This window comes from Chenopodium album, chromosome 14 (assembly GCF_948465745.1).
Source record: "Chenopodium album chromosome 14, dcCheAlbu1.1, whole genome shotgun sequence".
In the NCBI taxonomy this organism is placed as follows: domain Eukaryota; kingdom Viridiplantae; phylum Streptophyta; class Magnoliopsida; order Caryophyllales; family Amaranthaceae; genus Chenopodium; species Chenopodium album.
The window spans coordinates 411162-435213 of record NC_137847.1 but is presented as its reverse complement, the minus strand read 5'-3'; the positions used below and the strand labels follow the sequence as shown (position 1 = coordinate 435213).

Sequence of the window (24052 nt, the reverse complement as noted above, 5' to 3'; positions counted from 1 at the left end):
CCCACAATTCCCTTCTTTTCATTGGGTCCGGGCTCGCATAAACCGCCGTGAAATACCAAGGTGTAGCACCCACCCTAGTAATATCCATTGTGATGTGTTGATTATGCTGAATAATTGGATCAACAGTCACAATCTCCGGTTTCCAATAAATCCATATTCCTCCGCTAAATCCCATTGCATCTACCCTTGTATGACCAGTATAGCCTAAGATAGAAGCAATTTTCACTGCTTGATCACCACCCATATGGGTTTCGATTAGAGCTAAAAAATTCGGTTGGTTTGCCCGCACAACATATTTCAGAGAAGAAATAAAATTACGGCTTCCCGCACCTTGAACATTCCACACCATACAAGTAATCGGTAGAGAATCCGGAGCCAAGTTAGGTAGTGTGTCTTCCATAGAAACAGGTATGTTTGGTAAGATAGTCATATAAGCTTGACTAATTAAACGCAACAAGCGTTGGAGCTCATTGGGAAATTTCAGAGTCATCACCAACTCGGATGGAGTTGAGATTGGTGGCATGTAAGAATCCACTCGAACCTCCAATACATGAGTCAGGGGGTTCGCAGTCACCAGGTATGGGTCCTCCATCGGGAAGCCCACGAAGATGGTCTTCTCCGGGGGTACCTCTAGGAGAATTGGGGAGAGAGTTTGAGACATGAGTCAGGGAGGGTTGATGCTCAATGTTGGCTACAATCTGCTTGTCAAGGTCACTTGAGGGCACAAAATCAACTTGGGTGTTGGCTTCTTTGCTGGCTTTGACAGGGAGGGTTGAATTTTCTTGACTTTGGATCTGAATAATTGGCTTTCTAAAGTGCACAGATTTAGGAATATTCGAAATCTCCTTAAGAGGCTCAAGGGTCGAATTATTTGCAACTTTCTTCTTAGCTTGTGCTTGTTTAGTGGGATTTTTTTTCTGTTTTGAGAGAGAAATATTAGTAGCAATATTTTTTTCCTTATCAAAAGATAAAGATGCAATATTTGGCATAAATTTCTGAGAATTATCTCCCAAATTAATTGTGCCGAAAATATTTCCTTCAAGATTTTGCAAGCTATCATTAGTTGCTATCTTTTAATATTTTGCTCCACATTATCCTCCAAAATATCCTCCCCTTGATTCTCAAGAACGGAAAATCTTGACCCTGCCCCTTGAATCACGCTGTCAGTTGCAGCCTTCGAGGACTTACCAAATTGGGCACGTGGTGGAGCAGCCCTCTCTACCACCTTGTCTAGAATTGGAGCACCACCTTGGTTAGATTTTCCGGCCTGGACATTGCCTTTCTCAACTCTAGGCTTTGTCTTTCTAACGGGCTTCTTGACTAGCATCCAAGAGCCAAAATTCTCTGTTTCCTCAGGCTTATTAGCTTGGTGATGCAGGGGATTCTCGTGCACAATCATAGAGTTGACACCACTACATGCTCAATGGGATTACATTCATCCTCACTATGTCCAAGTTTGCCACACTTAAAACATACCATTCGAATGCCTTCATATTGAACGCGCCAAATTCGACCTTTCAACCAGAATTTAGACAATAATGGTTTCGATAAGTCGATCTCCACACTTAGACGAGTAAACTGACCTCTCTCAGCCTGTGCTGTAGTTTTATCAACCCTTAGAACCTTCCTAATTTTTGAACCCACTTTGTTCAGGAAACTAATGTCAAAGTATTCGACTGGTAAATTAGGAATCCTAACCCACGCCGTAAGTACCTTGATAGGAGTTTCATCTGGCACAAAATTTGGAATCCACTTGCGAATGGTCAGATAATTATCATCCAATAGCCAAGGGCCTTGAGTGAGAACATAGATATAATCCGCTTGATTCGTGAACCTAGCAATGTAGTAATTGCAACCAATATCAGTGAGAGATAACTCACCTCTAATGTTCCATTTCTTCTTCAACCTTCTCATAAGACTCATATACCCTAACTTTCCACTGAAAAGTTTTATAATCAGGGATAGTTTCCACGGTTGTCTGAGTCTTCTCTTTTCCTCCTTTGAACGTTGAATAACAGGACATCGTTCATCATTTAACACCTCCTCTGGAACAAATTCATCATCAGAGATATCCTCTTCATCATCACAGTCAGAAATATCCACATGGGAAGCCTGCTGATTCTTGAGCATATCCTTGAAGGATGGATTCCCACCCAAGTTTGCAGTATTTGTCAGTGCAGGATTCTTCAAGATGTGTTGAATACCCCTGCCTCCACCATTTTCCACATCTGCCATTTCCTCATCAGCATTAGAGGATTGTTGCACATCTCGATTAAAAATGTATTGAGTAATTTTTCGCTTAGATTTTTTATTGGATCTTGTTAGTTGATCAATTTCCTCAATAGAATGAGCATTTTCACCTAGGATTGTTGCGTTTTCCATGGAGAGGTTTTTTAAATATATTTGTATATATTACTCGTAGTATATTACTGTAAAAATTATTATTGTTACTTAATTTAGCTAAGCATTGACAGCCTCTAATTTACGCAGCTCAAGGATTGCCGCATGTAAATGAGGAAAAGTTTGCTAGAGCAATCCTTGAGCTAATTTGTAATCTTCAAAGGAAAAGAGGCTCATGAAAATGTAATTAAACTTATCTTTAAGTTAATTTAAGGCAAAGTAGTGATACGGTTTAATTAATGTCTCGTTAAAGTATACTTCAATTTGTATAGATAGAGATAATATTGCCAATTATTTTATAGACGTAACTCAAAAGTATGTGCGGCTGCTTTTATTGGATATGAGTGTAAGACCTTCTTAGATTAGCAAAATACTCCATAAAGATTAGCAAGAAAATAAACCTAAGAAAACTTGTATAACTGATATACTACGCACTTGCTACACAGCCACATACAAAGAACCAAAAGTTTTCTGAATGTTCAGTGTTCTTCTCAATTGGGCAAAAATTAAAAGAGAAAACAGAAAAGTTAGGCTAAGTATCATTCAATAATCTTTCATTATACTTAGGGGCCGTTTGGTTGTGGGTAATCAGGAAAGGGAATGGGAATTAACTGGCTCGATTCCCTTTGTTGATGTTTGTTTAGCACTTTTATTCATTCCCTTTACCCTCCTCATCACCCCAAATCCTTCCAACTCCATTCCCCACCCCCCCTAGACTTTCCCATTCCCTTTCCCTACCCACCTTCACACCACCACATCACCACCTTCACACCTACCAACACCACCACATCACCACCTTCACACCTACCAACACCACCACATCACCACCTTCACACCTACCAACACCACTGGAAAACCAGCCCAGACCACCGCCGCCCCTACCCTGACCACCGCTGAGCCTCCCCCGACCACCGCTGCACCTCCCCCGACCACCGCTGCACCCCCCCTCCCCCGAAAAAACCACCCCTAGCCCCGCAAAACCCTAGCCTCGATCAATCTCCCTCTCCCCCGAAACCGTCGCCTGGCCCTCCCACCACCGTCGAGGGCCAGGCGACGGTTTCGGGGGAGAGGGAGATCGGGGCTAGGGTTTTGCGGGGCTAGGGGTGGTTTTTGCGGGGGAGGGGTGGTCGAGGCTCACGCGGCTAGCGGCGGCAAAGCGAGGGGAAGGGCGGCGAGGGGAGGGGGATAGCCGGCGAGGGGCGAGGGAGGGCCGATGAGGGGTTTGGTGGCTAAGAAAGATGAAATGTGTGGTGGTTGTGGTGGTGGTGGTGTGGTGGTGGGAATGATTTCTTTGTTTTAAAAACAAATAACAAAGCAAAAATAGGGTATTTTCATTCCATTCTTCTCCTTTCCCTTTGTTCATTCCATTCCGATTCCCTTGTGTGAACTAAACGACCCCTTAGTTTGACTTTTATTACTTTAGTAATACATCTCCCCCCAATCCAAGCATGTCCTTAACATATTGAGATAAACTTAGATCGGAAACTACACTAACACAATTTTGTCCTACTGAATAAAAAATTGACTTTAGAAGATACAATTGACAATTTTGACATGGAGCTGATGCTTACTGAGTAGGATTATGACTAACACTATCACTTTATTTCTTTTTTAGGGAATCTTCTATTTCTGCTGATCCAGTTATCTATCTTTCCAGCTCCTAATCTACTCGGCATATACTCATTTCATTTTCTCTTTTGTTTTTTAGCCGTCACTTGAACTATTCAATTTTGTACTCGTAGTTGTTTTGAAGACCCAATGAAAAATACTTGTATCATTCTTTTATGTAGCACATTTTGTTGCTTGAGTGATGTACATGCAAAACATGCACATAATTGATAATTAATACTACTAATACCATAAACGACGTGGAAAAGAATGACCTACCTAAAATTTAACTTGTCGATTGCTACCGAAATCTTAGTTAGAATCTGATTTCATATATTAAACTTGTATGGCATATATACAAATTTGAGTCAATTAGCTATTAATGAACTTATGTATGAGTTAGTAAACCATGATAACTTTTATGAGGCTATTTCATGGATTTATCCTTATCCTCTCACCTCATGTGATATTCACTTCCTACCTACACATATACAACAATAATTTATCGACTATATCGAGTTTAATCTGTTTTATTTTCATTTGGCTTTTTATCATGGTACAATGACAATTTTTCGCTTATTATAATAAGAGTTGAGTATTTAACATAATTCAATTTATAAAAATAAAACTTCAATTGATAAACATAAAATTTACTCGTATTGTATATAGTAGGAAGTAGGATTATTCGATCATAAGTACTAAGAAGTATAACATTAACATATCATGGAATTAATCAACTCAATTAAGTCCATAAAATATTAATTCTCCACATATATTAGAGTGTTGCATCTTTATTGTATAAATCCATTTCAAATTTAAGAAAAATAAACATTAAAATTTACAAGGAATTAAATAAAAATAAAGAAGGTTGGATAAGAAGATAGAAGTTATGAAGACCTTTTGGCTTTTGCCGGTAGCTTAGGCCATCATGTCAAAGTTGGATAAGAGGAGAAATGTAATAGATGATGATGTAAAAGTAGTTGAATTATAATTATATATTCAAGTTGAATTAAATATAATTAAAGGTGATCACACTCTTTAGTGGCCCTACTAATTATTCCTTCACCCAAAGGGTACCCCCCAGTTGACCTATAAATTGTACGCCCATTTTTTTTTCCAAAATTAGCGGACTTTCATTTTCATCACTTGGCTGCTTAGCTTGCTTATGAAGTACATATGTAGAGTTATACATAGTTGCAATTATTACAGTACAATTCACAACAATACGACAATAGTGTGACTCATTCATGAGTAAGCTTATCTTTGAGAGTGACCCTTCAACCCTTAGATGCCCATATCTTGATTCATTAACGTTGGTAAGTTTATTCCAATTATTTGTACATTCAAATGTTAAAGATTTTAGAAAATCTACGCTAGGTACATTGAGCTTAGTTGTTTGATAAACGTAAAAATATACAGTACGTATGTCATGATCTACTCTACTTACAAATTGCAACTATTTTGAAAATATGGTTAACTTATTGAGATATTGTATTTTATTGCAATTTTGGTTAGTGACAACAAAATAAAACTTAGTTGGACGTGTAAGTGGAAGGTACACATACATCCAAAATAGTGTTGCTATTAATGCGTTTGGTTGTATTGTTGCTCGCTCTCTCTAAGCAATGACACCAATTGTTGTATATATAGAAGTCCAATAAACATAATTTACTTGCATATTTTGATTCCTATGAACAATAAAGAAACAAGATACTCGTAATATAACATGGATATATGATAGTTAAGTCAAACATTAATTGTAAGTAACAAGACTATACAAAAGGGTAAGATTTTACGGAGTATATTGTATGAAATATTATCTTAACATTACATCTCATAACCATATTATTATTACAAATTAATGTATGTTATATGAGAGGTAAGTTTGATCGTGGGGAATAATAATAATAATAATAATAATAATAATAAAAGTGTAACAAGATAATATTCCATGTAGCTAGGTAGTTGCCCATACGCTCGGTTGGATGGGGAGATCTGGCTCAATCCACTGCACAAGGTGACAAGCCATGTGATAGACTATTATCCATGCCCCCAAATAACAGGATAAGGTGAAGGAAGATTTTATTTAAAGACTATCCTCTATTATATGTATGTTATAGTTTGCCATTTAATTTGTCTTTTGTGTAACGTTACTATGAGTTGGCATGCCAATATTATTATCATAAATAATTCATAATTTATGTAACTGGTAAACTATGGTGTCTCACTCTCATGTCATGTATGTCCATGTGCAACTAATTTGGCAACTTCCTACGAACATATATATTATATTTGATGTGACTATATATTATACGAGTTGTACTAAGTATATTATATGCTTGTAAAGTACTTTTAACATAGGATTATTAACCAAAATTTTAAACTAATTATAAGCTAATGGTGATAAATATAATATAATTTATTAATCCTTGCTTCTTGGATATTTTTTCTTCTTGACAACACATGAATAAGAAACGCAACATGTTTTCTTCTCCAAGTTGCCAACCACCATACACCTAGCTATGACTTCATATTACTTAAGATAATAATATGATTATAATTCTTAAGTTGTTAGTGGATTTAATTAATTTGTAATCACACAATGCCCATGAGTTCATCTTTACCTAAATTAATTTGTATATCTCTATGTATTTGTATATCTCTATCTAAATTTAGATATGTATCAAATTATTGGTAGTTTAAATATTTTGTTGTCGATGCATGTATGGTGTGGCAGCCTATGATTGATAGGACAAAACTACAAAAGTGTCCGATCTACAAAATCAAAAGAGGTGGGCTTGGCCGCTTGGAAGAGGATTTTATTTGTTATTTTATGATTTGATTCAGTTTTTATATTTTTATGAATTATACTACGAATATGAAAGGGAGAAGAAGTTATGAATAAGCTTGAGTTTTTTTGTTTTTTTTTTTGAAACAAAATAAGCTTGAGTTAGTGTTTACACAAGTGAATGAAATTTATTAAGTTTAAACAAGGATATTCAAACTTGATTTGGTTTTTCTAACTAAATACTTGTATGAATAAGTTAAGATAATTTAGATTAGCTTAAATGACGAGGAATAAAGTGTTCCTATGATTGGTTAAGATAGATAAGAATTTGTTCAAAAATGTAAATTTCTAATGGATACACCTTACTGTAACTTATCTCGGAAAGGTTTTTAACAATCTCCATTGAGTTTTAGGCAATTTCTCTTTACCTTATTTTTAGAACATAGTAGTTCATATAAAATTAGTATATTATCATATCAGATTACACTAGGCCATATGTACTTATTAGTGTTACTAGTTTAGTCCCGTGCATTGCACAAATTAAATAGCTATTATTTGTTTAAAATAGTTGTTAATATTCTTTATTTGAAAAATAATGTAATCATAATTTCGTTAATTTATTTTGAAAGAAGTATTGTATTTATTTAATCATGAAAATTTGAAGAAAAAAAAAGGGATGATGTCAAAAATAGTTTAGGCTGGAAAATTTTTCATAAAAAGTTGACATGTGTCCTTTAATGATGGCAACATGTTTTGTTTTAACAATACTTAATAGATTATACATTGTGACATTGAATTATAGATAAAAGATCTCACATATTAATACTTGTTCTTATATCGCGCTTAAATACGATCACAGTTAAGTTAGAACTTAAAACTTGCTTGAGTTATTTTGATTCAAATTATATACCAATTAGTTGTTGGTGCAGTGGTGATTGAGACTGCTTATGGTAGGGAGGACCCATGTTTGATCCCCCGCAACAACAACAATTCGGAGAGGACTGGAACCTAACCACCCAAAATTGATCCCCGAATCCAGATTAGTCCAAAGGGTGAATCGGGTGGAACACCAAAAAAAAAAAAAACTATATGCCAATTGGGCTTTTTTGCCCTTGCTTCCTGATTGTTGATAATACGTATTGGGCTATGTTTAAACCTTGAAATAGCCCAAATAGGAAGGTGCAATCTCAGTGTTTATTTTTTGACACCAAATAAAATAACTAGGCCATATTTTGGGCTAATGTATACGTAGTAGTGTAGTACTATTTACTAACTAATTTGATGGGCTCATCTTTTTCAGAAGTGATAAATATGTACCAGTCCGAATACTTACATTAAATTCCTTTTCTATCTATGAATTTATCAAATTTGTGAGAAAATGTATTTGGAGAATTTCCAAACCTACAACTTAATGTTTTTATTTGGTTATTATATGGAAGGTATTGCTACCTTAGTTACTTCCTAATTTCCTATAGTTTATAAGCGAAATAATTTCATATAGATTAGCTAATACAAGTACATCCCCCAGGGTTGGTTTAAAATACAAATAAGTTCGTTTATTAGCCTTTTTTTTTTTTTTTTTTTTTTCTTTTTTTTTTATTTGCGCAAAGTTGTACTTCACTCATTCCTAATATGATTTTCTTTGACTCCCAAACAAAGTTATACGGCAATGATTTAAAATTTTAACTTGTTCAACTCAAACCGGTCTTGTTTCTTTAAATGAAAACAAAATGGAGTGAGCAAAGGCCATTTCATCAGGTAGATTTGGCATGTGATCTTCATGTGATGACTCGTAGAATTTTATTCCTAAACTAATCTCGTGTTTTGTGATACGAGTACATATCACCTGCCTACCTTAAATTTGGCTTCACATTTGCATATAAAAAAGAACAAGGAAAAGAGGACATGGTCTCAGATCTTGATCTCATCTAAATCATACCTCAATCCAAACTATGCCCCTTCAAAACCTCAATATTTTCAAACAATTGTCATCACTTATATAAAATTAAAAAAAAAATAGTGCAACATATCTGTTGCTACGTTTTGAAATGGAGTGTGTCAAATGTCTTTCGATAATTTTTAATAGTATGTGTATGTTGTTTTCTTTAGCCTTAAGTAATTTCAATATTCCGCAAATTCAGTGACATTGCAAAGTCGAATAATGTCCTATGTTTATTTCCATGATTTTCTTTATTTTATTAGTAGTAGATAGATACATTTGTCAATTCTAATCTTGTCAATTTTACTTTAATTAAAGCTCCAGACACAATGTGTAATTATAATAATGGAATATAAATACACAAGCAAATATTATTCCATTCATGTATTATATTCACGAGTCTTTCTCCCTCTCTTTGGGTGATGAATCTCTAGCTAAGTCTTAAGTGTAGTATTATGCTTTAAGCAAAAGCAAAAGATGTTCAATGGTTCATATGTACTTCCAAAGGATGCGGAATTTAAGTTTCTTGACACTCACCCAAGGTCCATCTTGCATGGAGTTAATTGAGGATTATATGTTGGACTTTCCTTAATTCTTAAACAATAATTGGATTTGAATTTAAATGAGTGTAGCCGTAATTTTCAATAGTTTAATTTAAGGGGCAATATTTATGACTTATTTTTAAAGTTTATTTCATCTGTTATACCATCTAAGAAAAACCGTTGCAATATTTTGTAAACAATCGAAATAGGGAAAATCTTTAAGGGACGAATAGGACAGGGAAGCAATAGACATTAAAGACTATACTCAATTAAACAATTACTCATAGAATCGAAGTTTCCACAAGTGGACAGGAAATTGAAGATGTCCCTATTAAAAAGATCCGAGGTGGCCCCTTAATTCTTCAGACAGCATACACAATTCACTCACTCTTTTACACTTCTACCCCTGCTGTCCCTCTCTTCTTCTATCTTTGAGAATCAACTCAAATTCACCAGCATTTCCCTACAAATCAACAGAAAAACCCCCCAAAAACCCAGAAAAATTAGTTGCAGAAGTCACAAGTTTTCATGGTGATGAACTTGAAAGTGGGTAAAAGACCACCATGGGTGGGTTTAGGAGCAGCAGTATGGGTTCAAATAGCATCAGGAAATCCATACACTTTCCCACTTTATTCACATTCTTTAAAATCAGTTTTAGGTTTTAATCAAAGGCAATTAACAATGCTTGGAGTTGCTAATGACATTGGTGAAAATGTTGGCCTTCTTCCTGGGATTATCTGCAACAAATTTCCACCTTGGATCATTCTTTCTATTGGGGCTTCTTGCTGCTTCTTTGGTTATGGTGTTCTTTGGCTTGCTCTTAGTCGCACTGTCTTGTTCTTGCCTAATTGGCTGGTATATATCTTTCCTTTTCTTATATGGGTTTTTGTTAGATGTATTATTTTTGAGTTTTGGAGTATCTTTTTTTTTATTAGTTTGTGGATTGTTTGTGCTTCGTTTGGATCAAATTAGGTGTCTTTTTTAGGTATGAAAATATGAATTAGTTATAGATATAGTCGTAAGAGCTATAATGTAGACGAGATTTGATCCCAGGCAATGCAGGATTGCAGGGTACTGTATGTTATGTTATTGATATTTTTGTGATGATAGGCCTAAATGACAGGTGCAAAAAGTATTGGTTGGTGAGGTATTGGAGCTGTTTATGGTAGATTTTGGGTTAAGCTATGGAGAAAAATTGGTAAAGATATGATAATAGGTCTTATTTGAAAATAAAGAGATGCATTTTAAGGCATCTTTGGTGATGTGGGTACATTTAAAGGGTGTATTAATAGGGTGTCCAATTGTCCATATCACTGTGTCTTTCTCTACATTAAAAGCATATTATGTTAGAGTTTTTGTTCTCGGGTGCACCTAACAATAGACTCTTGTTCCTATTGGATTGTTTGATCCATTAGGTGTGTTCATTCCACTTAATTACAGTATGATAAATCAGACTTGTGAGCATTACCCACCAAAATAGTATTGTTAAGGTTTTAAAGCTGGTTGTATTTAGCCTAGACACTTCTATTCTGTTTATGGAATTATTCTTGGGTTTGACATTCTTGTGATCAACTACCAAAATACGTATACTACTTTTAGTATGGTGAAAAGTTACACAATTGATTTGATTTGGAGCATTTTGGCAGCATTTCAATGTGCCAATTCTGTTGTTTTGAGATTGATTTCTTTTCCAGTTGGAAGAGCTTGTGAACTTCTTTGATATTTGCATATTTAGTCATTTGTTAAATCCCCCAGACATTAGAACTCTATAAGTATATAAGCTTGTACTAATTGCAATGCTTTTTCTTAATTACTCCGTAGACGGCTTCTTGGTTCTACACTTTATTGTGGTTCATTAGGATGTTCAAAAAAGTCTTTTGAAATTAATCTTTCTCATAATCTATGTATGTATGTGTGTATTTTAGAAGTGTTCCCTACTTTTGTTCCATTGGAAAGCTATAGTCAAGAAAAACCAGTTCTCATTTGAAAATGGTCAAAGTCAGAGGTTCAGCAGAATTTATAGTAATTAGCTTTTGAGATATTAATTTTTAAATGCTTCATGATACTGGTGTTCGATTTGAAATTCAAAGAGATAAATTAATAAGCAAGAATCATGTTTTGCTTGTGCTTTGCAAATTTTGAACTACTTTTTAACATGCTACTTGTGCAACTCTCTTGGCTTTAGCTCTCTTTTCTATTGGAAACTGCAATTTCACCTTTAATAATGTCTGTGGATGCAGTAATGTTTGGAATATAATTAAGTGGCCGTTAGATTGCCCAAGTGAGAGACAAGATAGGAAGGCTTCCAAAATATCCATTTTGGAAAGATTTGGAAGGAAAAGCATCTCTGATCTTGTTTTAACTTATCTTTCAAAACTGAAATCAGAGAATGATTTTCCTCATGTTATTGCACCCTTTACGGTCTCTTCCTTTTGCCACCAAATTTATCATATAATTAGTGCGTGCGTTAGTTGTGAAATATGTTCATGAAGGTTTGCTGTACAGTGTACATTATATTGAAGATAACCGGGATACATTATTGTTTGAGTCTTTTCGGGTTAGAATTTGACAATTTGGAGTAAAATACACACATCTATATGTAGGGTGAACAACGAAACAAGTAACTTCAAAATGATTTAAAGCTGTATAGTGACATGCAGATGTTATATGCTAAATTTTGCTACTAGTTGCTTAGCCACAGTGCCTCTGATGAATTTCTTGATGGCATCTGTCAAATAAGTTATTTACATGTGTAGAGAACATAAATCTTACTGTACTCTTAGTTTCATCACATTTTCCTTCTCTACTTGGTACTTTTGCAAAACATCACTTGTTGCTGTTGATATAAGCAGAGGTTATAATAAGGAGATCGCTGTAACTTATAAAAGAGCTTGAAGCTGATGACTTAACTTTCATTGCTATGCAGTTGTGGCTGGCACTCGTTGTTGGCACCAATAGCAGTGCATGGCTGAGCACTGCAGTGCTTGTTACCAACATGAGGAACTTCCCTGTTAGTCGAGGCACAGTTGCAGGCATCCTAAAAGGCTATTCAGGCTTAAGTGCTGCTGTTTATACAGAAATATACAGTGTCATTCTTCACAGCTCCTCTCCCAATCTCTTATTGTTCCTTGCTCTTGGAGTTCCTATCTTGTGCTTCCTCGTTATGTACCTTGTACGACCTTGTAGTCCATCTTCCCGAGATAACTCTGCTGAAAACAGCCACTTTGTTTTCATTCAAGTTGCTAGCATTCTTCTGGGCATTTATCTTCTCACAACTACTATTTTGGGTGATTTTCTTTCTCTAAGTCGTCCTATTTCCTACATCATACTTACTGTCATGATACTCTTCCTTATGGCACCTCTTATGATCCCATTAAAGATGACACTTTTCCCCTCAAATCCAAGAGCTACCGGGATAAATGATGCACAAGACACTGATTCCTTAAATTCGTTTATTGAAGATGGAAAAACAGAACCATTGTTAACACCGACATCCTCTGAAGCAAATCTGAAAAATTTGTATGAGAACGAAGATTTATCAGACATTGATCTGCTTCTTGCTGAGGGAGAGGGGGCCATAAAGAAGAAGAGGAGACCTAAACGTGGGGAGGATTTTACATTTCGGGAAGCAATTGTTAAGGCTGATTTTTGGCTTCTTTTCTTGGTATACTTTGTTGGAGTTGGCTCAGGGGTAACTGTTCTTAATAACCTTGCCCAGATTGGGATAGCATATGGAATGCCGGATGCAACAATCCTCCTTACCCTCTTCAGCTTTTTCAACTTTGCGGGCCGTCTAGGTGGTGGTTCTGTTTCAGAGTATTTTGTCAGGTCAGTATCATCACAATAATTTATATAGTGATAATAGTATGACTAAAGCTAAATGTACCATCAGTAGTAGTAAGGAGTATTATCTTCTGAACCAAGCACTCATCTACCCTTTAACTTTTTACTGGACTGCTTCAACTAGGTGAAGAAAGGTGCAGACATTATGAGTTTATGGCCAATATCGTACTTAACTATGTGGTTGACTCGTTTGAGTGATTGACCATAAAGACAGTGTTGGTTGGCCCAGCCTTCCATAGATATTTAATCTAGATCTCTCACCTTTTAGAAAAAAGAAAAAAACACTCGTTCTCCCTGTTCCAGTTCACTTATCAGAAAAAAAAACTTGAGTAAAACATCGATTTTCATTAAAAGCCTTTTTTCGGGAGTAATTGAATACATATTTGTCTTATGAATTTGTCTGAACTCTGATGCTGCATAATATGCGGTTACATAATGAACTTGGAGTCTTAATCTTTATACAAAAATATGCAGGACAAGGACACTTCCAAGGACAATCTGGCTGACATGCACACAAGTAGTTATGATAATTGTGTACCTTTTATTTGCTTGGGGAGTCAAGGGCACCCTCTATGCGGCAACCGGGATGTTAGGTCTCTGCTATGGTGTACAATTCTCTATCATGATCCCCACTGCCTCTGAATTATTTGGATTGAAGAACTTCGGTGTAATCTACAATTTCATGTCTATTGGCAACCCTCTTGGTGCGCTCCTCTTCTCAAGTTTGCTAGCTGGGTACATATATGATCATGAGGTTTCAAAGCAGTATGGTGTGAATATGCTATCTGCTAACTCACACACTTGTTTTGGTCCAAACTGTTTCCGTATCACTTTCCTTGTACTGGCTTGTGTTTGTGGCGTTGGCTCCATCTTGAGTGTTGTTTTGACCATTCGGTTAAAACCCGTGTATCAGATGCTGTATGGAGAAGGATCCTCCCGGCACCCTACAAGTTCAAGTAATTGAGAAAATCCGATCCAGAGCTTGAAATTTGTGAGTCTGCACTCTCCAACAGCTTTTTTCTGTTCTTTTGTGAAAATCTAGATCATTTTAGTATGCCTGTCCAGTACGCCAAAGTATTTGCACTTGCTCAACACCATATTTGTACGTCTGGTAGTGTTAGCTGGTGATTCGGTGAAAGTATATGGTAGCGGTGTTATACAGTTATGTGTGAACTAAGCTTGTGATATATTGTATGAATTAGCTATTGAATTCAGATGATGTAATTGTCAATGTTTTTGTAAAAAATGACAAATATCATTTGAAGGTCTCTATTCTTCCTCATTCTGATAACATTATTTTTCAAGATTTGCTGTTGCCGACATCCCTTATTCTCACAGATGTAATCTTACTCATTTAATTCGAGCACAACTACAAATCGATGCGAAATCAAACACAAACACGACCACGACCACCTTGCCGTGAAATTAGATGGGCCGTGGGCCATTCTTGTTTTTGGGCCATAGAAAATATACTAGGCCCCAATCACCTAAAATAATGGAGTGAAAAAAATAAAAATAAAAATAAAGGCGCCTTGAACAGACCAACGGTCAATTTTATAACGAACTTTGAGATACTTATCCATTAACCAATGCAATGGATATTTTCTGTTAAATAAAAACAGATAAACTAACTTTTTTTTCATTCAAACCTCTGATCCTAGCATTTCTCTCGCTCTTTTTTTCAATCTTATCTTACTAAATTTGCATTTTTCTTCATTTTTGTTATTCTTAAGGTTCACACTATGCATATAACTTGGAGGAAATCAGCACCGTTAAACCGGCTGATCAAACTCACACTCTACCGGAGATTTTCCAGCGGATCGGACCGGTCTTTTTCGTCATCGTCATGTGGAGCCAAGGTTAAGGCAGAGTCTTGTTTTCTTGATCATGAATCATCTCCAGGGTTGTTGAGGTTGTTCTCATCTGGGCTTTTTGTTGTTGGGTCGGGCTTGGGCCTCTGCTACTGGGCTGGTTCTTCGAGCCATGGCGGGATGGCCTTCGCCGATGAAGGAGGAGTTGTTGATGAGGAGTATTCGGAGGTTCAGGAAGCTGCCCCTCAGAAGAAGCCTATGTTTCTCTTCAAAGGTAAGACCCTTTCCTTTTTGTTTTGTTATATATTGAATAGGTAAATTTTGTAACAAAACATATAAATGTCATGTAAGATTAGGATTAATAAATAATGTGACTAATGGATAATATTATACTTGGATGAAATCTTTATGGATAAAAGGATATAATTATATTTTGTTGTTGAATCTTTTAATAGACTTATTATACTCTCTTTTAATTAAGCTGAAAATTTTCAATTATTTGGCTTTATTGTATACTATGTATATATATAATTGAAATGGTTTTAATAACTGATTTGTTATTTTATGTATATATGTAATGTGGCAAATAGATGTTCTGCTAGAGTCTAATGAAAACAACCTCTGTATAATGGTTGTGAGCGCTATGCTACATTCATAAAACCCCCCAACCTAACACACATTGAGAATTTGAGAGTTAGGACTCCGGGTTTATATGTGGCAAATATCTCAATTATTGCTTCCCCTCCTCGTACTTGAGGTTGAGGTCTTTAGTTCAGTTCAAGGCTCACCGGGAATGGGGACAGGATAGGCTGTATTTAGGTTCTCTACAACTCTACAAGAGTATGTTGTTAGGTACACTTTTTAAGTCCCTGCTTTTGTGAAATGATCATTTGCCCCTCCTGTAATTGTTGCATACCATCAGAAACAAATATAACTAGTACTGCTATAGGAGCTCTAAGGACTCTAAGTTTGTCAATTGTCACACTTTCCTGTTGAGAGGATATATAATGTAGTCCATTCCATTATAATCTTAGTTTCAAGTCTTAAGCTTATTAGACTTCAGAATGACTAATCGAGTTCTAGTACTTCTATATATCATTTCCAGTTTCCAATTTGAATGCTTCATACTTTGACATGGGTATGGAGACTTGATACTTCCATATAGACTAAAATCATGGCGAAGTCCAACTGTATTCTGGATACAAATAATTTCCATGTTAGATACTTATAGCGTGTAGTAAAACTAATACTATCATACTATGTGATTCTGAAATACTTGACTGTGACTCTTAAATTTGCCTTTGGCTAACAGAATGAGCAATTCATTGCTTTAATTAGCTGTCCTGTATTGCTGTCAATTTCATTTTTGACACAGAGAAAGTTGCTATTTTTCAGATGAGTACAGGAAAAGAGTTTTCTTCAACTATGAGAAACGCATTAGACTGCGAAGTCCACCAGAGAAGGTAAGTTACACACCCCTCTTACGACAAACATACTTCATTATGACATAGGAAGGTTTGTTAAGATAACTGTACGTATTTCAGGTTTTCGAGTACTTTGCTTCTGCTCGATCTGCAAGTGGGGAATATCTGATGACACCAGGGGATTTGATGAGGGCAGTTGTTCCAGTGTTTCCTCCCTCCGAATCCAACTATGTTAGAGGGGGATATCTCAAGAGTGAAAAGTCACCTGGAGAGCTGCAATGTGCTCCTTCCGAGTTTTTCATGCTCTTTGATACCAACAATGATGGCTTCATATCCTTTCCCGAGTGAGCTGCAAATCTTTCACTTAACCAAAATCACTAGGATATTTTTCCTCTGTTCTAGGCTATAAGTGACTTATATGGTTTTAACTCGCTAACCTTGACCATATATTTAGCTTAATTATGTATCGCGTTAAAATGCATATAATTTACAATTTATAAAATTTCTCTAACAATTATTTTGGAGTGATTATCACTCTATTTTACTATGATATACAAAGTTTATAATTACACAATTACTTTACAGTCACAGTTGACAGGGAGAAACTTATATTATTCCTTGAACTTGTATTCATGTTTCATGCATGTTACATATGATTTTCAGGTACATATTTTTGGTTACCTTACTTAGCATACCAGAATCAAGCTTTTCTGTGGCTTTCAAAATGTTTGACCTAGATCATAATGGGTATGTGGTAACACTTCATGTTTCATTTTCTTCTGAAATACTTTGTGACTTCTAAATTCCTGATGTTTATTTATTGTCAGAGAAATAGACAAGCAGGAATTCAAAAAGGTAATGGATTTGATGCGAACATACAACAGACAAGGAAGACAACATAGTGATGGCCGTCGTTTTGGGCTTAAAGTTTCAAGCATTCCTGTCGAAAATGGTGGCCTAATCGAGTATTTCTTTGGTAAAGATGGAGATCAAGCTCTTCACCATGACAGATTTGTTCAGTTTTTGAGAGATCTGCATCTTGAAGTATGCTTCCTTCTCTCGAGTCTTTAGCCTTAATTAAATGTCTAAACAACCGTGCTCCGATTTGCATCATAAAAGTCACTATTTTCCATGCATATTCCATCCAAATTTTCTATTCCGTAATCTTCTTACATAATATTTCAGTATACAGAGTACTATTTTGAAAATTCAGGTAGAAATCAATTACATTGGTTAATCAGAAACACCATACTGATGGAAATGTCACAATTATTTTAAACCTCCGTCATCTGGTAACATCTAGCTTTAACGGTATCTTGATCATCATAATTAGTAGATGGTCGAAGTTTCTGATACTGATTTCAAAATAGCAAAGTAAAACAGTCAATTTAGACGGAAGCACATTCAATATATAATTGTACATCTTCCATGGATTGACAGATTGTTAGGCTGGAGTTTGCACACTATGACCACAAGTCGCGGGGGACTATATCTGCAAGAGACTTTGCATTGTCGATGGTGGCATCTGCTGACATGAACCATACAACTAAGTTTCTTGATCGGGTTGATGAACTAAGCAATGATCCTCACCTAAATAACGTACGTTTCACATTTGAGGAATTCAAGGCATTTGCTGAACTAAGGAAAAGTTTACGTCCACTTTCTTTGGCAATTTTTAGTCATGGCAAAGCAAATGATGGACTCTTAACAAAGGACGATTTTCAAAGGGCCGCTTCTCATGTACGAATCTTACTTTCCTCCCCTGTTTTTTTTCTTACTCTTGACATCTATGTTTGTGTTTTAGTTTACACCTCATCATCATTATATCGAGTACTTTAGAACGTACTATGTTACTAAAGATTTGTTAAGATATAAGCAAATTGTTAGTTATGAAATTAAATAGAAACTGATGAATAATTTTACTAATTGGTGCAAGGTATGTGGGATTCAACTAACAAAGAATGTGGTTGACATAATATTTCACATCTTCGATCTGAACCGTGATGGAAGTCTTAGCTCTGATGAGTTTCTGAGAGTATTGCAAAGACGAGAAAGAGATGTTACGCTCCCTAGGGAAGCAGGGTTTAAGGGATTATATTCTTGCTTGGTGGACTGTACTACTAATTGCTCTTCTGTAAGTGTTATGTAGTCTTTTTGTTACTGTTATTAGTTATGGCCAAAGGAAATTTGATTATGTTGCTGATTTTTTTGTCCAGCACAATAATCTTAGATATAATATGTGGATCGCGCGAATTGCAGATTTGTATAGCACTTATAAACCTGTTGATAAATGATGTAACTAAATATAGTTGATGTCTTTATTTGCTATTCATATAATTAGGAATATATATAATCCAGAGAGCTTGGATTAAAAATTTAAAACATAGCAACACATATATAATAGATATACACCCTGTTCTTATTGCAAGCATTATATTAATCATGCATCATTAGTTCATCATTTTGGCTCGGTGACTGGAGCAAGAGCTCGAGGACAATTATAGACATCGCAGAATGACTGGATAGCCATGAGAACCATGAGAACGAGAGCTAGAATGAGCATGAGAATCCTCCAACCACAAAACATGCACTCTTTTGTGAAATTCATGAATTTCACTTTCCTGTTGTTTTTATAATACTTGTTAACCTCTTCGATTGCCTTATCTATAGAAGGAACACGCGACAACCTAATGGATCGACTCATCCCATTCCAAAGCTCAGCAACGTATTCATCTTTCTTCAAATAACTCTTGATGATGCCTTTATTTCTTAGCAATTTTACGTCCTCTGGGGTGTCTATGATCCCGTTCATGAGCTCAGTGTAACGAGCCAAGTACGAAGGACATGGGAGTGCTTGAGCCTCGTAAGCCACCAAATTCCTTATGATCACCTCCGTGTTATCATCGATGGTTATAGCGGGGAGGTGAAATTTTTTGCTCCTTTTATCGAACATTATGCTAGTGATTGGACCATCTGTATGGCAAAATTGCACACCAATGCTTTCGAGTTTTGACACTGAAGGAATAGCAATCTCTTCCACCGTCGGGGCTCCCTCTCTATTACTATGCGAATTTCCACCTTTCTCAGGATCAATGGTTTCAGATTTCTGTTTCCGCGAGTTGCTTGATAAGGAAGGAATCACTTCAATGACAACGCGAGTAATCCTGTAAATGACCTGAACCGGCTTAATTTGTTTAAATTTTTGTACAATCCTGAGTTGGTCAAACGTTGCAAGTTTTATAGACCATTTATCTGGTGACCATTTATTTTTTCGTTGTTCTTCTTGATCTTTGTTTTCCGTACGCTTCCCTTCTTGATCAATTGGATAGTACTCCCTATGACTGATCAAAGTATCCGCCTTGGGTACAATCAAGTAGTACATAAGCTCCAAGAGATGTGCGTATTCTTTGATGCTGCGGCTTAGATGTGTTTCATTGGTTGGGAGAGGGGAGAGTTTTATACAAGCTTTGAGTAGGATCGTTCTGAGCAGCATCGGGATTGGATCATAATCATAGTGATCATCGTTTGCTTCATGATGTCTTTGAGTATGGAGTGGATCATAATCATAGTCACCGATTATGTCACTGGCTGATAAGTGTAAGATTCGATTTAAGACAAAGATTGGGATTTGGTTCTCAAGCTTCATGATGTCTTTGAGTATGGAGTGGTAGGCAGATTGGTTTTGGTCTAGCAAGTAACGAGTTCTTGTCGAATCCCATAAGCAGCTTGCATTTTCGCGATCATCAATCCCCTGTACAAATAATGAAATAAAAAATAAAAAAAAAAACCGATATAAAAAAGTAAAAAAATTCACTTATTCTGTTCTACAAGTATTGCAACATGTGCAATTGTTGAGATACCCTGTAGGACTAATATGAAAAATAAGTCATATAACCAATATTGGAAAATATATTAGTGAAAAATATATTTTCCAAATTGATATTAGATAAATAATGTGTACGATTTATTAGTGAAAAATATATTTTCCAAATGTACGTACCAGGAGGAATTGTACCAAGAAAATGCTATCGATAACCATGATCCAAGCAAGTAATTTGTCATCTAAATCTATGTACCTATCATAGCTTGCATGAATATTGGGAATAATTTCATCCTTACAGAGGCATTTTACAAAGTGTTGAAGCCTAAGCCTTTCAACAGCGTCATCATCATCATCATCGTCGTCGTTGTTGTAGCTGTAATGCTTTTGAGACTTCTTAGAAGTGATGAGCTTGTTGTGCTCCATCAGAAAGAGGTTATCGCGACAATGGTGGTACGGTCCAAGACCGATTAACTGAGGCTCGTAAGCTTCTGGCTTTAAATCTCGAAGTATTCGTGGGACTTTGTAAATACAAACTGGTCTTTTAGCAGCATCCTTGACTTGGAGTATGGTCTCTATGTGTTGTGACCAGCCTAGATTGGAGTTCGATGAGCTGGTGGACATCTTCATTAATTTGCTTAATTACTGATGCGTTTCTTTAATGCATGCATACATAACTTAATGTGTTGCACTTATATAGCGATCGATGGATCTGATGATGAGACGTATTGCAATTTGCAGCTAAAATGATGTGAAGTGTGATTGAAAACACACCATGCACAATGAATTGGAAATGGAATAAATTCATTTTTTTCAAAAAGAAACAAAAAAAAAAAAAAAAAAAAAGTTGTGAAAATTAGAATATATTCATCTTTCACCAAATTACTACTGTGTACTCTGTGTCATTTGAGTGTTGTGGGTACTCATGCTCATATATAAGATCAGAGTGTATTTATTTATTATGCTAATATGTATGTATTTAGTTCAATTATATACTTTCATTTATTTACTTTGAAATTATTTTTTATTAGCATATATATAATTGTTTATTATTTGTTTATCTCACATTCTCAATAATTATACAATACTCGTATTAATTAATAAGGATACCTACCTATCTATTTTATGTAGAGAGCTCAAACAAGAATTTTGATTAAACAAGTACAGAGTTTTTTTTTTTTTTGGAAATACAAGTACAGATTATTTATTAAAGAGCTTCTAGTAAAAAATTAAAATACCCACCTACCTTTATCCTTCACTTTACTAGAAGCTCTACCGTAAATGTTCTTAACTTGAAGCCAAGAATATATTTTATTGAACGAACAAACTTGATTTTTGAAAATGGAACCTACCATAAATGTTTTCAACTTGAAGTCAAGAATATATTTTATGCATGTGAATAACGTGGTGAAATGGTTTATAGACACCTTTGTGCTTCGATTTTTTCTTATTCTTTGACATGAGATTTTTTTTCTTCTGAATGATAATAATTGTAGGGACTCATATATACAATTATTCTTTCTTATACATGATGTTTATTCTTAGCTTCAAAGTTCAAACTGAATATATTATTTGTGGAAAATTCTATGTCCGACGACTAACTACTCCGTATAGAGTAGATTAGATGGTTAAAGTATTATCCAAAACATTAAGAGGAGCAAATTCCATCCACATCGTTTGACCTTAGCTTTGTGGCACTCCTCATACCAAATAAAAATCAATACCACCTTTGTCCATCATTTGCTAGAAGTTATTTGATTAATGCTTTCTTATAAATTCTTGTGAAAAGCTCTACTCATTCATAGGCTCGTATAAGCTAAGTAACTAGTATTCTGTCCAACATAGGGTCGTACAATATTAATCATTTTACTTGCAGTTTTCTTCTTTTTCTTGGACTAGAACTTGGTAGTGTTTTTTTCTTGAATAAGTTTAATTATTTGGTGATTAATTTACCTTTAACTAAATAATGAGGGATCTGAGACATGCACAACCTAAATGAAGTACTCGTAAAATGCATTAACTAATCAGAATAGATTCATTTTAGTGATTTAATTGTTGTGAAAACAAGAATATATTCGATTATTACAATTGTGTCATTTGCAGGCCCGTATCTGAGCCAGGGCAACCAGGGCGGCTGCCCAGGGCCCCAAAACAAAGAATCATAAATGGTTATATTATATTGGATCCATATATCCGTATTAATGTTTCTGTAGCTTAGTGGTAGATGCATTTTGTGAAAACTAAAGTTATCCCTGATGTCACCTCTTTTTTTTGAATTCAGTAAGGCTTCAAATTGGTTTTTTTTTTTTTCTTCTTTCTACTCCATCTTCTTCATCCTCCACTGCTCCTCGTGAACACCAGGCCGCTTACACCACCACCACCTTCTTCGTGAACACAAGGTCACCTTTTACCACCACCTTCTTCGTGAACTCAGGCCACTTTCGCCACCACAATTCCGGCGGATTCGCCGCCGAACTAAACGAAAACCCTAATTGAAAAGGGTGAAAAGAATGGTATGGTTAACCCTTAGAGGAAAGGATTGCGTTCTCTTGCCCACCTTCAATAGTTGAGTGCTCTGATTTAGGAGAGAGAATAGTCAAGGAGAGAGAAAATGTTCTGTTAGGAGAAAGAATATCTAAGGAGAGAGAAAATGCTTTGTTAATGGCTACTAACGTCGTCAAATTGTCGTCCATGGAAAATGTCAGTACTGCCCTTCACTTTTCAGATGAAAGTACTAATAGGCCCCTTGATAAACGCGGCTTGTTTCTCAACCTGATAAACTTGAAGTTGCTCCTTTATTACTTTAAACCTATCTCTAAGTAAGACCCATAAAAATTAGATACGGACCACTACAACATATTTTCTAAATATTTGAACTTTATAACTTAATCCACAAATTAATTGTAGTTCTATTCATATACTAATTTGGTAAGTTAATTATTTTACTATCGTAGCTAGTATACTTAACTTTTTTTTGTTTTTAATACAATTGCACCCAAAATATTGGTACTATGGTAAATTTGAAAAAGGTACTCGTAATAGATTTCAACAAATTTGTAATCTATTGACGTATCTACATAGAGTGAATGATTTCTTGTAGTTCATGAATTCATGTATTATAATACTAATGATATAATGCATACCTTTGTTTCCGAAAGTTTTGTACACTTGCTATTTACACAGACTCTATAGTGATATTAAACCATTAATTATCTAAATTCGTACTTGAAAAAAATTATTATAATTCAATATTTGAAAAATATAAATCGAGACACGTCTAACAAGATGCCACATAATTATATATAAAAGTATATATAAAAGTATACAATAATGAGAATTTATGGTAAATAATTTTTACCGACTTTGGATACGTATTCCAAATTAAAGTGTCAAAACATTTTAGTAATTTAATGGAGGTAGTAATTCGATTTTTATAAGGTTTTCTTTTTAAATAGATGAACTAATTAAATTAGACAATTTGTTCATAATACTCGTATTAAAAAATAATTTTTCTTCATATATTAAACAAAATTATAGTTATGCACTTATGTTTATAGGGCCCCAATATATTAGTTTGCCCCGGGCCTCCGAAATCTCAGAAACGGCCCTGGTCATTTGATTGTTGTGTAAGCAGGAGTGTGCTAGTACGAAATCACATTTAATTTTAACATCAGAAAGCTTTTCACAATGGTCTTTCTTCATGGTTCATATATAGGCGTTTTCTTATACTTTAATGAAAACTATGGTCAAATCTGATCTATTATTATTCATCAATCAATCATCATTTCTTATATTTTAATGAAAAACTATGATCAAAATTTTTGATGGTTTACTGTCAAAAAGAAAACTAGTGCAACTATTAATAAACAAAAGAAGT

The 24052-nt window shown here is 35.2% G+C and overlaps 3 protein-coding genes across 3 annotated transcripts; 2 read left to right on the top strand and 1 right to left on the bottom strand.

The window, feature by feature from the left end:
- Positions 1-9725: 9725 nt before the first annotated feature.
- LOC145578439 (protein NUCLEAR FUSION DEFECTIVE 4-like) lies at positions 9726-14556 on the top strand. Its single transcript, XM_081635755.1, has 3 exons — positions 9726-10132; positions 12204-13105; positions 13595-14556. The coding sequence occupies exons 1-3, from the start codon at positions 9806-9808 to the stop codon at positions 14082-14084; spliced, it is 1719 nt and encodes a 572-aa protein (XP_081491881.1). The 5' UTR covers positions 9726-9805; the 3' UTR covers positions 14085-14556.
- Positions 14557-14715: 159 nt separating this feature from the next.
- LOC145578437 (calcium uptake protein, mitochondrial-like) lies at positions 14716-18683 on the top strand. Its single transcript, XM_081635753.1, has 7 exons — positions 14716-15205; positions 16327-16394; positions 16476-16699; positions 17019-17102; positions 17183-17399; positions 17796-18095; positions 18292-18683. Exons 1-7 carry the CDS (start codon positions 14863-14865, stop codon positions 18502-18504), a joined length of 1449 nt encoding a protein of 482 aa, XP_081491879.1. The 5' UTR covers positions 14716-14862; the 3' UTR covers positions 18505-18683.
- Positions 18684-18763: 80 nt separating this feature from the next.
- LOC145578438 (putative UPF0481 protein At3g02645) lies at positions 18764-20132 on the bottom strand. The gene has a single exon (XM_081635754.1). The coding sequence runs from the start codon at positions 19999-20001 to the stop codon at positions 18814-18816; it is 1188 nt and encodes a 395-aa protein (XP_081491880.1). The 5' UTR covers positions 20002-20132; the 3' UTR covers positions 18764-18813.
- Positions 20133-24052: the final 3920 nt, after the last annotated feature.